We start from the raw sequence: 15,589 nt of genomic DNA, 5'->3' as shown, positions 1-15,589 counted from the left end.
GTACAATTGATCGACAAAGTCTTCAAACAAGGGGTTGTGGGCCCTCGTAAAGCTCGGTTAACTTTCGCGTAGAAATGAAATCGTTAGTAACATCGGTAACTAGTTCCGCGCCTAGCGAGAGTTGATTGACTCCTTTCATTACCTCAAACATTGATTTTACGGAAAAGACATCCTAACACATTACCGGTTTTCGCTCACGATGTAATTGATAAACATAAAAGTTGATTAATTCTATAAATTAATAAAAATAATTATTGTCATATTTTTATTAACTTTTCTCCATTTCTTGAAATTATTTATTATCGTGTACGAATATAAAACAGCAATTATTTATTATGCAATATGACATATACATTTATTAAAATAGTTTTTATCCTTACTCGTTCAAAAAATATGCAAATATGAATGAAGAACGTAGTATTTGTCATTTTTTCCCGTTAAATTCTGTTTCAAGTAAATCTCAAAGATTTTTGACAGAGAATTCTAAAAAATTTCTTTTTAGATAAAATTTAGAAAAAATATATATTACAGTATATATAAAAATATATATACTCACGAAAAAAACGGTGGCTATTTTGATTGATTATTTCGATACTATAATAAATACAAAGATACATCAATTTAATATACGTTATAAAAAAATTAAGACTCACCACTGGACAGTTTCACAGGCTATGACGCATTCGGGGTGTCGATGTTAAATCATAATAATCTATTCATGGGGATGTAGGGTTCAGTCTGTCACGTGTTGCAACCTCACTCACCAGTCACGTGTCTACTACATCATATATGTTTTTTTTATAGAAATAAAATAAAGTAAAAACGCTTTTAGAAATTATTTATTTATAATTTTAATCGATTATGCATTCACATACATCGCAAAATCGATATTTTGTTTATCCGTTCTGATATAGTAAAATAGATCTCGATTTGTACTTGCCTACGATCTCACATTTAGCATTAAACTGTCGTATAATTACTTCATACACGTATTAAGCATTTACGATAACGTACAATGAGCATTTTTCTCTTACTAGACACAATTAAAGCTCTTCAATGTCAACAAAATGAAATTTACATGAATGATGATACATCATCGACGCGACTCGCATTGTAAATATGATTAAATTTGAAGAGAGATTCCGGACCGTGTTTGGTTAATGATAAGGTAAACATGCGACATATGTCACAAGTTACGCATGCACAATACATGAAATGCAACCCCCGATACGTATTTTAACTCGCGTGCACTGGCATTAATCATCACGAAGTAAATCGATCGATAACACGACAATGTACGCAATAAAGTATAATTTATTTTTTAATATCGAGAAGAAAAAAATGGAAAAAAGAGAAAGATATTCTTCTCATTTTTCACAGGATTCTGATAACTGATCTCATTATAAAAAACTCTTCTCCGCGATAACAATAACATAGAATTGCATTTTATGTTCAAAGTGGAACGCAAAATCCGTTCTCGCAATGTATGTATGTTGTATAATTTCTAAAACGCTAGAATCTATAAATTCTTGCAGTTAATGTTCATCATTGTTATATAATAAATATTAAACAAGCTGATGCAACATTTTAATCGACATTCGAGTCAAACAAATATCTTTGGTTTTTCACATATATGCTACGTTGTGTAATTCACGTTTTTTTTTTAAATTACTTTTAATTTCTTACAATCTTGTGTTTAGATACATGATATATTTACGTGATATCATTTTAACACATTAGACTTGGAATCTTAATCATTGGACATTGGACACGGCGATTATTTTCTTAATTCTCTCTAGATTTCATAATTTAAAATCGCAAAATTGCATCGATGATACAGCAATATCAATATCTGTAAACAATAAACGCGAATAATAAACTTTTACAAATAGACAAAATTTATTACGAGAACATACCGAGTAAAAATCACACATTAATACGTGTATTTTGAAATAATATCGATAAATCCATGGATCGTTGTTTTGAAAACATTTTGCATGCAACAAAATCACGTTTCGCGCACGATATGTCTGATTTATAGAATGCAACGTAAGAAATTTTCCGTAATCTCAAATTCTTGCAATATTTTTTCTCAAATATCGCAAGTGAATAACAATGTCATCGGGAAATGTTATCAGGGAGGATAACTTTTTCGATTTTCAATTTTATGATAATAATTAATCTTAATAAAATTCACGACAGATATATATATAATACAAAACAAAATAAATAAAAAAACGAAAATTGCAGTCTGCACGATCAAGGACAAAGATAAGCATCTTTTACGAAACTACGTGTCGCGAATATATCCGGGCGTTTGATGCGAATTCCCTCACGCTACGATTAAAGGCGCGTATAATCCCGTTTCTTAATACATATAATTACTTTCTTCGTGATTAATCGATTCGAAATTCAAATCTTCTAATTATATCGTTAGAGTTTTGCAATAAGAAAAGTGTCTTAACATCTTTGTCGAGATTTCTTGAAATAAACATTGTTCTCTCGATGGACTTTGTTCCGTTAACGAAAAGAAAAAATGGACTCCCCTACATTTTGTTAAAAACTTGGTTCTTCACGACGTTACGGGACGAAGCATGAAAGCCGAGGAAAAAGCGATTATACGGTCTCATTGACCCATGAAGTCACAGTCTGTAAAAATTCAGATACATACAGACAGGCACTGACTCGATCCAGTTTGATATTCGATTCCTCTTCTCAGCGAAAACTTTGCAACGGAATTCCACGTTAAAAAAATTCCGCGGCGAAATTTGGACTTGTTATTTTCTCGCATTATAAAGAATCTCGCTCGTCCTTCTAATGCGGCTATCGGTTAGCACGAAGATCGCGAATGATGGACTCAAAAAAATTATTATTTTTACACATTTGTTATAAAACATGCTATTGACTACGAGATACGCTATCGTGCGATGCGTAATAAATGAAGATACTTAATAAAGTCTGGGTCGGCATTTGATACCAAAACGAAATTCTGCACTTTGAGTCTGACCGATTTCTGCACTTCATTTGTCACTTGTGACAAATACAATTATCTGCGAAATTATTGTCGAGCTCAAAGTCCAATGCTAACTAAAAGATGCCATATCGTCAATAGACGAAACAACGGAAACTACTAATGAAGCATGCTTATTAATGCGTTTTGAATAATACTAAAAAAGAAGTATATTCGCACATTCTATCATTTTTGGAATAATTTTGCACAAAGAAGAAAGAAAAATGTTGCTATTTAATATTTAATTATAAAGTTGTTTTAATTTTTTAATATTTTATGTTTTAATGCGGCGATTTCTCTCTTTCTCTCTCTCTCTCTCTTTCTCGCAGAATTATTTTCACGATTGTTTTCAAGATTATGCAAATCACGAAAGGAGAGTTTGAACAACCGGTTTCCTTCCGATTTTCTGGGATTCTTTCAAAAAAAATCAGATCTTCTTTTTTGAGCAAAACATAACTTGAGTACGATGAGATTGTGTCTAATTTCTGTTTTTTTTTTCTGCAAAGGGCTTCTAAAGTAACTGACATCTGCGAGCGAATAGGAAGTAGAAGAAGCTCAAGCTTACTACCAGACACTGAATGGCACCAATCGATATATGCCCAGAATATCACTGCCGAATACATTAGCTTGACTTCCGCGTGCAAAGACTTCCTTTGTACTTTAAGCTTTAAGTTGCCACGATGATTTGAAATTTGCCGCGTGAATCGACAATATGCTATAGTTTCCATTGGATAACATCATCCTTGAAAAGTACACTCTATCCATGCTAACCATTCAATAAATTTCGCGCGTTCATTCTAGATCGCAGTTTCCGCTAAGAAGTATTCGAGAATCTGACGTGTGATTATCAGTCAAGCGTCCTTTTATTGCACTACAATGCTCTTAACATATTTTTTATACAAAAAGCTAACTCTCTATATTGAGTTCCGAAATCAATTTTTTAATTAAAAATTGCGATTCAGAACGGGTGTGTAAAACTAATTAAAAAAATATCTCTATATTAAAACTTATATAAAATATAGCGGATAATAAACTCTATATTAGATTCTATTTTTGCGATATTCATCAAGAGTAAACCGATTTTCCTAGAACGATATTATTATCTGTGCGGAGCGTGGAGGATGAAACGATCAATTAATGCGATATTGTGTTGATTTCCGGTGTATGATTTCGCAGCACGTTTAATTCACGCGATTATATATGCAGTTATCATCACCCCATATGAGAATTTCGCACACCTGGGCTAACAATCGCTACGAAAGATAAACCGCGTCTTCCTTTTCGCGAATATGCATCAATACCAATCCTCGCAGCTAATAATATATTTATTCAAAACAATAGTAATGATTATTAATTGATCGGTTGATTATACATACATACATACATAGATTATATATAATTATATGCATTATTGTTGCACGATAAAATCACTCACTTTAACGAAATTGAATTAATTAATACAATGTAGAATAATAATTTTTAAAATGTTTTATCTTCTTTTTGAATTTATTTGGCATTATTTAAAATGTATGCACATACAAAACAATAATCATTTGGATAGTTTTCCAGTATTCTATCTTGAAAACGATATCATCAGGAAAACAGAATAACTTTCAAAGATAAAAATAAAAACGCAGAGATAAAACATAATGCGTTCAGAATTTCTATTTCACCAATTTGTTTCGTCTTCATATCGTGATAACGGGGTATTTCGGTATCACGCAAAAACCGGCATGTAATCAATGAACAAGCTGACCTATATCGTAACTATAAAAAAATCTGAGCTTTCCTTCCAGCGGGGTCAACTATTATACTGGCAAAAATTTAGAAAAAAAAACTCGAAGAGGAAGATTAATCGTGTTATTTCGTTATATTAACCGTTTAATTGGTTTTAATCTGCTCTTAAGTTATCTCCAATAAAAAAACAGATTATTATTTCTATAGCTATAGAGAATAATTGTGATAAGCGCGAAGAGGGAATATTAATAATTCGTTAGAAATTGAGGGAAAATGTTAATAATATACAAAAAATCATATATATATATATATATAAGAAATGTATAAAATACATATAAACATGTATAAAATAAATTTAAAAAATCGTGACATTGTTAAAAAATAAACTGCTTAAAAATATAACGTTTTTTTAATAAGAAAAAAGATTATCGAATATTATATTACACTCAAATTGAAAAATCAAATCAAAATTAAATATGTTGCAGCCAGTTTCAAAAGCAACATCACAATTATCGGCACGAGGACAGATGGAAAGGCGGCGACCACCGTTTCTCAGAGCTTCTAGCAGAGCCAAGGAGGTAAAAAAGATTATTATATTATAAAAACATTGATATATATAAAAACACTTATTCAGAATATATAATCGAAAAAGAGATATTAAAAGATAAGAATCTGATGATGTATGAAAGACGCATACATTTTTTCTAATCTAAAAAATTTGAAAAAATTCTCTATATTATACTAAAATTAATTTTTTAAAAAGAATTCCATATTTTTGTCGATTTACAGATTTATAAAAGTTTTGTATTCTACGATATAGTGTGTATAAAAATAAGGCACATTTAATCTATGAATCTATATGTGATTCATAAGCACAGGAGAGATTCAATGAATGTGACGTCACCAGGTTGTCATGGCAACCTACAGATAGTACTAGTAAACGGAATCATAACCAAAAAAAAAAAATAAAAATAAAAACGTTTAAAGTGGTGTATGATTTTACTGTAAAGACAGGAAAAATATAAACAATTTTTAAAATTTATAGATGTCGAGATGTATATGCTAATATAGATAATTTTCTCAAATTGGAAGCACTTTCTTAATAAAAAAAACACGAAAAAAAATGCACATGACTCTAATGTTTGTTTTTGATGGTAGATCATCCCCTATATTTATCAGATGTATCGTATTTCTTATCTCAATATGATACTTATGCATATCAATATTAATAATAATAATAATTTAGGATTGGAATAAATTATCGCATTAAAAAAAAAAAAAAGAAAAAAGAACGAAATGAGATTTCTTTATAAGAATTGCTTTATCTTGCACATTCATCAGTTTCTGTTGTTCGTTTGCATTAATATTGTATCAGGTAAAATTGGAGAAATATATTATTGTGGTAATAAAATATAAAATATTTAACTCTTTAAAGAAAAAATAAGGATATAATTATATAGCATTGAAGTGAATTAGCAAATCATGCATCTATAGACAGAACGAGACAGTGGAACAAAGATGGATACTGTACGTAGTGGGGGTGCCATAGAGGAACAGGGTAGTGATGAAGATCTGTCACCGGATGCTTTGGTTAGACAAAATTATGAGCTCCGTCATCGTTTGGAACAGGAGGCTGCAAGTTACAAGAGACGTTTGGACACTTATCGGCAGGCTCAACAACACCAAGCTGCTCTTGTCTCACGTTTACAAGCTAAAGTAAGTACGGTAAATTCTCTTTATTAAAGAAACTGCAAGCTAATATGGAAATTACAAATTTGTTAGCGATAAACAAATAATAAATGTAAACATATTTTAGGTTTTGCAGTATAAACAAAGATGTTCAGAATTGGAAAATCAAATGGCGGAAACAATTCCATGTGATACTAGTAAACCAGCAACTGCCACAGTATCATCTACTTCCGTATTAGAGGCTGCTCATCAGACGCTTAGGGATATACGCGAGGAGCAAATTCATGATCTGGACACTGCATTGCAAAAACTTGGAGAGGAACGACGAAAGTATGTGAAAATATGATATAGATTAGATAAAACTATATCCTTTAATAAATAAATATAGTATAGATTATATTTTATTTTATAAAGAGATATTTTCCTTTGCTACAGATGCGAAGAACTTTTGCAACTAAATTCATCTCTAAAAGATCAACTCGAAGAATCTCATCAAACAAATGAAGCGTTAACTAACGATTTGCAGAAATTAAGTAACGATTGGGATGTATTGCGTGAGGAGTTGGCTATTAAGGAAGACGAATGGAAGGAAGAGGAACAGGCATTCAATGAATATTACATATCCGAGCACAACAGATTATTGAACCTGTGGCGTGATGTCGTGTCTGTTAAAAGATTGTTTGCAGAAATGAAATATGCTACAGAACGAGATTTGTCCAAATTGCGAAACGAAATTATTTCCTCATGTAATGAAATGACATCAGCGTGTAATAGTACAAGTTTTACTATGAAACTACAGGCAACTGCAATGCAATCGACAGTATAAAATCTTTTTATAATTATATTAATAACTATCTATATTTTTCTATCTTTTATATTGTATTTCCCTTCTCTACTTTATTTTCAGCCATCCCAGAGAGCACAACAACAGGAGAAAGAACAAGCTGATGTAACTGTTTTGAAAACAGAAATTACAGCACTTAAGCAACAACACACTGCTGATCAGCATGAAATTCGCACAAAAGACGATCGAATAGATCAGCTTATTCGAGAAATCCGCAATTTAGTAGATATAAATTTATCCTATCTAATTTATTAATTAATTTTGTGGCTAAACTTATACATATACATGTTTTCCGATATATATAGGAAGAAAGATGTGGAGTTTCTGAAGCGGCAGTGACTCAAACTGCGCGTATGCAAGAGGATATCGAAGTGTTAGAATCTGCGTTAAGAGATATCGCACATGCTGTGATTCAAGATGCCGAGTGTCGGGATACCGATATCAAACAGACACTTCCGCATATTCACTTATCATCTGGTGGAACAATTTCGCAAAGATCGCCGAAAAGAAGTGCAAGAAGCAACGCTATACCAGCACTCGCTGAGAGTACTATAAGCGCAGTACGAGCAGCTCTACAGAAATATCAATTAACTATACGCGAATTACAGGTATATGTATTATATAAGAAGAAAAAAATATATATTCTACATATCAATTGTTTACAAATGCTTTCTGTAATTTAGATAAAATTACAAACCAATAAGGAACAGCTTTTAACAATGCGCAAGCAATGCGATACTGCAGAGACAAACGCTCAGACATTAAATACAAAAGTGACAGAATTGATATCTCAATTAGATACTTGTCGTTCGCAATGTACACAGCTAAGTCAAGAGAAAGAGATGTTGCAGAAAAGTCTTGACACTGTAAAATTGGAGAAAAATGCATTGGATAAAAATAAAATGGAACTCAATAGTATGGTAGGATTCTAAGTATTCTAATCGATTTTTCCACAATTATTAATACAATTACAGGTATTAATTGATATTTATATTATAGCTGGAGGCTGTTAAAAATAATTATGAAAAACTTCAGAAGGCCAATAATAAATTACAAAAACTATGCGACAATCTGGAAGATGAAAAATTGTATTTGCAGAACGAGCTTAGCAGAGTATTACAGGATGCTGATTTAAAGTAAATAAATTAACAATTATATAAATCGTGCTTTAGTTCTGCTAAATTATTTATATATGAGAGCAAATATAACTTTTGTATAAAATAATTTATAGAGAATTGAGTTTACGGTCAGAGGAGGATAGATGTAGTAAGATGCGAGAAGAACTTTTGACACTACGAGAAGATTTAAATAAAGCTTATCTAGCTAAGGATATGTTGGAACAACAGAAATTAGAAACTGATGAATTAATCTCTCAAATCGAAAAAAACAAAGGTATCCTACATATTCTCACACATACACACACACATATATATATATAAATCTTTGATAAGTTGTACAAAAGTTATATGAATAATTTAGGTGATCTTGAATTGGAATTGGAACGGATATTATTGGAAAAGTCAGATATACAAGAAATTTTGATAAAATTAGAAGCAATATGCTCTAATCATGAACAGGATAAACAGAAATTGCAAGAAGAATTAAAAAAAGTAATCTAAATTTAAGATTATCTCAGCAGTAATGTATTTCATATTAATTATAATTATACTTGTCGTAGATGATGGACGAGAAAAATAAACTTGTGAGTCAATGTATGGATCAACAAGGGGATTTAAATTCATTAAGGAAAGAATTATTGCAAGCGGAACAAACTCGGCTTGATATAGAATCTGAGAAAGTTGCATTGAATGAGAAAATTAAATTTCTGGAGATAGAAAAGGAGAAAGTGGAGATAGAATTGGGCCAAGTGAGTCGCGAACGCAGTGATTTGAGTAATCAATTATCGGTTTTGGCGCGAAAGAAAGAAACATTGAATGAAGAGCTTATGAGACTTAGGCAAAGACTGGAACAGTCCAACGAAATGAATGCACGAATAAACAGAAACTTGAAAGATCTTGTAAAAGATAATGAGGAAAAACAGGCAAGAATAAGATTACTTATATGGATGTTACATGATATATCTTTCCGATATACTATTATAAAAATAAGGTAAAATCTTTTTTCGTTTCTATAGGTGCTTCTAGAAACAAATGAGAAAGAAATTCAAAGAATGCAAGAGCAACTTGCATCAATACGTACTGAAAAAGAAATATTGGAAGGAGTATTATTTGATACACAAACTAATTTGGAAGCTACACATGTTAAGAAAACACAGTTGGAGAAAGAGCAAAAAGAAACATTAATTAAACTGGAAAGTTTAAAAGGACAGGTGACACGATTAACAAAAGAATTAGAAAACAGTGAGAAACGTGCACAAGATATGAAACAATCACTTACACAACAGAGTGGTGATCAAATAGCAGAATTTCAACAAATTATATCGAATATGAAGAGACAGTCTGAGGAAAATGTGAAGAAAATGAGTGATGAAAAGGTACTTATTTATTTATTTATAGAATTTTTCTTTAGTTATCTATTATTACTATTAATAAATATTATTAAATATTACTATGTCCAATTATTACCTTGACATGTTGTACATCGAGTTATTATACATGTTCTTATTTGTTGTCCATTCCTTTGCATCTTACCTTTATAAGGAGCAAATAAGAATAAGTTTAGAGAAACGGTTGCAACAGTCTGTGTCACAATTGGAGGGAGAAAAAAATGAAGAGATTAATCAACTGCAACAAAGAATAGAAGAATTACAAAAACATATAGAGAATTTGTGCAAACAGCACGAGGAAGCACTTCTTAGAGCCGAGAATGATAAACAACAAGCACTTCTTATAGGTATGTATAACTAAATATTCTTAATTAGATCTTCATTAAATCTTTATAAAGTTAATATATATTTTTAATACATGTTCATACCTTAAAATATTTGACAACAAATTGGTTATAGCTCATCACGATCAACAGGCTTTAATTGAAAAAATTGACGCTATTATGCGTGAATTAGAAGAAGAAAAGAATATTCTGGAACGTGTGAAAAGGGAGGCTGCAGCACGCGCCGAACAAGAACGTAATAATACGAATCAATTGCGCGACGAATTAAATCGTCTCAAAACAAAGCTGGACGAAACCAAGTTGAAGGCTAACGAAGAAAAGCTGAAACTCGATTTGAAAATAGAGGAACTCTGGAAAGAACGGGAGTCCACGCAAAGAGAAGTTGAAGAATTGCAAGTTCAATTACATATGACGGAAGATAAAGTAGATGGACTGCAAAATCAGTTACACGATACTATTAGAAAACTTAAAGACGGTAATCAACTCTTTCCTTTATTCAACCTATTTAATTTTTTAATTATTTGTCATAATTAAAATGTATATAATTATAGCTGACAATGTTAATGAGATATCGCGCAAAGAGTTAGTGGATATAAAGAGACAATTAGCAGATACGACATATGAAAAAGAGAAATATAATAACAGTAACAAGGAATTACGGGAACGTATTAAGCAAATCGAGACAGAAAGAAGAGAACAGGGAAGAACATTGGAAGAATCGTATCAAAAAATAGCAAGTCGGTATTATCCTTTTTTCATACATATATAGATATTTAATGATTCAATATGTAGCTGCTAAAATATCTGCGTTTAGCATTGGAGGATACAAGAGCAACCATGGACGTTGAGAGAACGCGTTTACAAGCCCAAGTGCGAGATCTGGAACGTGATGCGCTGCAATTGCAACAACAGCTTCGCTTCACACAGGACGAATTACAGAAATGTCACGAGAATAATTCCCAAACTCAGAACGAAGAGAAGGAACTGCAGGCTAGATTAGCTAACGAGATTGAGGAAAGAGAGCGTATACAATTGCAATTGCATCAAGTGAAGAAACAGGTATAAGAATGTTTTACACGATTTTTTCATTCGATTCGATTAATATACATCGCGAGGTTTTTCCTCGTAGGTTGTCGACCTGGATAATAGTTTGGAAATTACACGACAAGAACTGGGAAAGTTACGCACGCGAGCGGACGAGGAAGATGAAAGATGGCGTACTCGAGAGCAAGAGTTGTTGGTGCGTCTCGAAGATAGTCGTTGTCGCGAGAGAAAGCTGGAAGATCAGAAGCACAATCTGGAAGTTTGCTTGGCCGATGCCACGCAGCAATTGCAAGAGTTGAAGGTATTCTCGAAGACGGATAACAAACAGATATAGACAACGCAACTTGCGTATTAAAATTAAAAGCATGCTTATAATATCAGGCGCGTCTTGGAGGTTCTGAAGGAAGGGTGAGAGCTCTCGATGCTCAATTATCACAATTGGAAACCGCTAAAAAGGAAGTAGAGCAAAAATTGAGCAGCGTAGGCTCCACGCTCCGCCGTATCGCCGGTATTCAAATGGACGGGAGCGTGAATATGCCATTTAAATTGATGAGTCCATCGAGAAGGTGGAGTCCGGCACGTGGTAATCTATGTAAAACAAAATCTCTTAGTTTAATTCGCAGCAACGAGACATTGTTATCTTACAGTGAGATGGTATATATGTAACATGCAGTTAATATATAACGTATTTTAATCAAGTACAAGATCACGGTGACACTGGTAGAGATATCATATTGGATGTCGATCCTGAAGCTATTAGAAAGGGTGTGCGAGCACTTATGCAACAAGTTGCCCAAATCGAACGCGAGAGAGTATGCTGAGTTTCGATAATTATAAGCTGATTATATAAACTATTGATTAATGTTACAATAAAATCTGATTTAATAAATTGTAGGACGATTACAAAACGGAATTGTGTAGCTTGAAGAAACAGCTGAAAGAATCTCAAGAGAATCAAAGTAATACGGATGTAAAGATCAATAATCTTCTAACTAATATTCGTACACTTCAGGAAGAGAAGAAATCTTTGGAGGCGAAACTGACTCAAAAACAAACTGGCCATCAAGCACAAGTATATCTATTCATATATCTTACACATTGAATGTACTAAATAGACATTAATATTTATTTATCTTTAGCTGGATGCATTGCAACAAAAAAGCGAAGAATGTAAACAATTATGTGAAAAATTGACAATTATAGAATTAAAGATCAGTACCGAATCAGAAGAGAAATCACAATACGAGGTATGATTTAAAAGAAATATTCATAATCATTATAATCTAAGTGTATATAATGCTTTATATTTATATGTAGGATAAATTGGAGAAAATGAAACACGAATTGAACAGATTGGAAATGGAAAAGCGTAATCTTCAGAAGGAGCTTCGCCATAGCGAGTCTCGCGCAACAGAAATGGAATTACAAAGAATGTCTCTAGACGGCGATTTCCAAAGGTTGCAAATGATGCTGCAAGAAAAAGAAGCACATATTCAAGTAAGATCCAAACATCTACGATTCTATGAAATGCTTGTTCTCGTGTACAAAACACATATATATTTATATTTTAGATATGTCATAATAGATGGCAAAACGCGTAACGATTCGTAGTAATTAAATTACAAATTCAAAGGATTGACAATTAAGATATTTATTGTCGCAGTTGCGCTTTAATTGTCCATAATACAATCTGTATTTTGAAATAAAGACATCTTTACTCGAGTCAAAGAATCAATTATAATAATTTGGTCAATAAAGACATTTCTTTGGATTTGGAATTTAAATACAAATCTTACAAAAGCTGTTTTTTCTCTTTTTCTTACTAGAAATTGCAAGATCGCTTTGATACGCAAAGCCGCACTATGACAAATCTAGAAGAACGTTGCGCATCCTTAAAATCTACCATAGAGCAATTAAAACTGGCACTAGAAAAAGCATCTGCTACGGAGAGCGAACTCAAGAGTGAGATAAACCTATTACAACATAATATAATAGAGATCACTACTTCTTCTCAAAGTAACAATGAGAAACTCAAACAGGTAAAAAACTCTATTTTATATAAGCTATTAGCTTTTTGCTCAAATTATTAAACACTATTTTATTTTCAGCTGCAAAAACAGCTTTCGAATACCGAAAACGAGCGTAGAATATTATCCGAACGCCTAGAAACGATTCAGCAGACTCTAAGCGAATTAAAACATACGAATCAATCATTGATTGATCAAAATGCGCGGCTACAGAATGAATTAGCTAATAATGAAGTGCAACGATCAGCTTTAGAATCACAATTAAGATTATCTACCTGGCCATCGGAAGGCAGTGCCACCAAAGATGAAGAATTATTACGTCAACTGCAAACTGTTCAAAGAGAAAGAAGCGAGATGAGAGGAAAAGTGGATGCTCTTAATGACAAGGTAAATGTAAATGATTATATTAATTTTATACAAGAATTACAATCTCCTGAAGAGAGAGAGAGAGAGAATCAAAAAATACTATCAGAAAAATGAAAAATTTCATATTCATATATAAAAGATACATATATTTTTTAATAGGTGAAACTGTTAGAAGCCGATAAACGTAATTTAGAACGTCAAATTACTGCGGGCAAAACGAGTGTTATTCGAAGCAAGAGTTACGAACGACCAGAGAAAGCACACATAGAACTTTTGGGCACTAGTTATAGCATTGACAATCTGGAGCATGAAAACAGAGAATTAAGATTAAAAATACGTAAATTGGAGACCCAATTGGCGGAAAAGGAGGCCGAAATTATACGAATCAAGTCAACTTATATATATTCTCCTCATTCGTTATTGGACACAAGTCGAGACAGAAGTGGAGAATTAGAACGGATCAGAGCTGCGCAATTGCAGGCCGAGAAATTATTAGAGGCGAGAGAACAAAGTCATCGTCAACAAGTATCACGTTTAGAAAATCAGGTACATATATCTATGACAGAACATATACATTTTTATTACAGAATATAGTGTCCCATCATATATCTATCACATAATTGCTTAAATTCATACAAATAAAAAAAAAAATATATATATATATTTTTTTTTATAGATACAATTATTACGAGAACAACTCAATCAAGAAATAAAACGCAGACAGTTGTACGTTTCACGGAGTTCACGGGCCGGTAGAGAAATGCAACAATTGCGACAAGCGTTAGGCGATTCTTTGAGAACTGTGGCACAAGATCCGTCATTAGATGCGGTATTACTAGAACACGAAGCGCGTAAATTAGACTCTACTTTAACGAGTACCACTAGTTTACCGCCGTCATTAGCTTTACCTGCTCCACCTTCGTCTTACAGATCCGGCACTCCGTCACAATTGAAATAATGTGAGAAGTAACTGTACTTTCTCTGGAAACTGCCAGTATCAACTAGTACTTATATATTTATATATACACGAATATATAAGTACTTATATAAGTAGTTATATTTCTTGAGAATATATAAAGTATAATCATTTGTGCACATAAAAATATTGTTAAGTGCGCTTCAATATTACATATCAAAGTCATTATTTAAAGAAGGAACATGAGATCATTAATTTAATTTGATAAACCATGAATTGATGTTTGTTGCATTTTACATTTTAAGACAATTTCACATTTACATTTTAAGACAATTTCAGATTTTTAATGACATTTTATTTGATATACGATTTTTATATTAAATATATTGAACTTTTAACAAATTTTTTATACAAATTTTATGCTTCCAAATGATTATATATACATATATATATATAAGATACAGACATATTTGGTATAGTTTATTAATGTGCATGAAATGTATGTTTATTAATGTATGTGAAAGTTTTTGTGATATGACATATATACATTTTACAAGAATATTTAGCTAAATAATAATATTTGCAAATTTCTTTTGCTATGTCAATTCTTGTCTAATTATATGATTATAAAGAAATAGTTGCATAAAAGTCAGTTTAATATTAGTTAACGGTTAATACACATAAAATGATCTCTTTTTATTATCTCATAACTTTTGCTTATATATCCAAAAGCATATATTAATATATAAATTATTATCTAATATTTAACAAGACTTTACAACAAAAGTTTTAATACAAGTTGTACTAGTCCACAATCCGTCCATTAATATTGTGATTAATTTACGTTCCCCGTTTCCAGCTCCATAAAGCTGAGAGACAATGGCGTGCCTCTGCAAACGAATGGTGTATGCGAAGTTCCATCTATTTGAAGTCTCGAACGACATATAGGTACATGTATATCCATGTATATGTATAAATCGTTCACGCTTACTGCGTATTGTGTCTAGCAAAACAAAGTAAATATATATATATATATATATATATATATATGTGTGTGTGTATAATATTGCATTGTTTTTGACGCAATTAATTGAAAAGATATATTA

General features: G+C 31.8%; 1 protein-coding gene across 4 annotated transcripts in view; it reads left to right on the top strand.

Moving 5' to 3' along the window:
• LOC115234990 (rootletin) overlaps positions 1 to 15,179 on the top strand; it is a 17,831-nt gene extending 2,652 nt beyond the window's left edge. The window contains exons 1-27 of one of the 4 annotated variants that reach the window (XM_029806460.1): positions 3,367 to 3,760; positions 5,233 to 5,325; positions 6,242 to 6,463; positions 6,564 to 6,766; positions 6,872 to 7,256; positions 7,344 to 7,502; positions 7,586 to 7,888; positions 7,964 to 8,200; positions 8,280 to 8,416; positions 8,512 to 8,672; positions 8,760 to 8,890; positions 8,959 to 9,321; positions 9,415 to 9,774; positions 9,941 to 10,133; positions 10,246 to 10,605; positions 10,682 to 10,867; positions 10,945 to 11,189; positions 11,260 to 11,475; positions 11,556 to 11,766; positions 11,874 to 11,986; positions 12,070 to 12,246; positions 12,314 to 12,421; positions 12,492 to 12,671; positions 13,001 to 13,213; positions 13,283 to 13,588; positions 13,727 to 14,113; positions 14,244 to 15,179. In XM_029806460.1, coding sequence (XP_029662320.1) covers positions 5,275 to 5,325; positions 6,242 to 6,463; positions 6,564 to 6,766; positions 6,872 to 7,256; positions 7,344 to 7,502; positions 7,586 to 7,888; positions 7,964 to 8,200; positions 8,280 to 8,416; positions 8,512 to 8,672; positions 8,760 to 8,890; positions 8,959 to 9,321; positions 9,415 to 9,774; positions 9,941 to 10,133; positions 10,246 to 10,605; positions 10,682 to 10,867; positions 10,945 to 11,189; positions 11,260 to 11,475; positions 11,556 to 11,766; positions 11,874 to 11,986; positions 12,070 to 12,246; positions 12,314 to 12,421; positions 12,492 to 12,671; positions 13,001 to 13,213; positions 13,283 to 13,588; positions 13,727 to 14,113; positions 14,244 to 14,525 — 5,889 coding nt within the window. In that variant the 5' untranslated portion in view covers positions 3,367 to 3,760; positions 5,233 to 5,274 and the 3' untranslated portion in view covers positions 14,526 to 15,179. Of the gene's footprint in view, positions 1 to 3,366; positions 3,761 to 5,232; positions 5,326 to 5,366; positions 6,123 to 6,241; positions 6,464 to 6,563; positions 6,767 to 6,871; positions 7,257 to 7,343; positions 7,503 to 7,585; positions 7,889 to 7,963; positions 8,201 to 8,279; positions 8,417 to 8,511; positions 8,673 to 8,759; positions 8,891 to 8,958; positions 9,322 to 9,414; positions 9,775 to 9,940; positions 10,134 to 10,245; positions 10,606 to 10,681; positions 10,868 to 10,944; positions 11,190 to 11,259; positions 11,476 to 11,555; positions 11,767 to 11,873; positions 11,987 to 12,069; positions 12,247 to 12,313; positions 12,422 to 12,491; positions 12,672 to 13,000; positions 13,214 to 13,282; positions 13,589 to 13,726; positions 14,114 to 14,243 lie in introns of those variants that run through there. The other 3 variants (XM_029806459.1, XM_029806458.1, XM_029806461.1) reach the window with 3 other exon arrangements.
• Positions 15,180 to 15,589: the final 410 nt, after the last annotated feature.

Source organism: Formica exsecta, unplaced genomic scaffold, assembly GCF_003651465.1.
Source record: "Formica exsecta isolate Colony F162 unplaced genomic scaffold, ASM365146v1 scaffold21, whole genome shotgun sequence".
Classification (NCBI taxonomy): Eukaryota; Metazoa; Arthropoda; class Insecta; order Hymenoptera; family Formicidae; genus Formica; species Formica exsecta.
The sequence above is the reverse complement of the archived record's forward strand: the minus strand, read 5'-3'. Positions and strand labels throughout refer to the sequence as shown.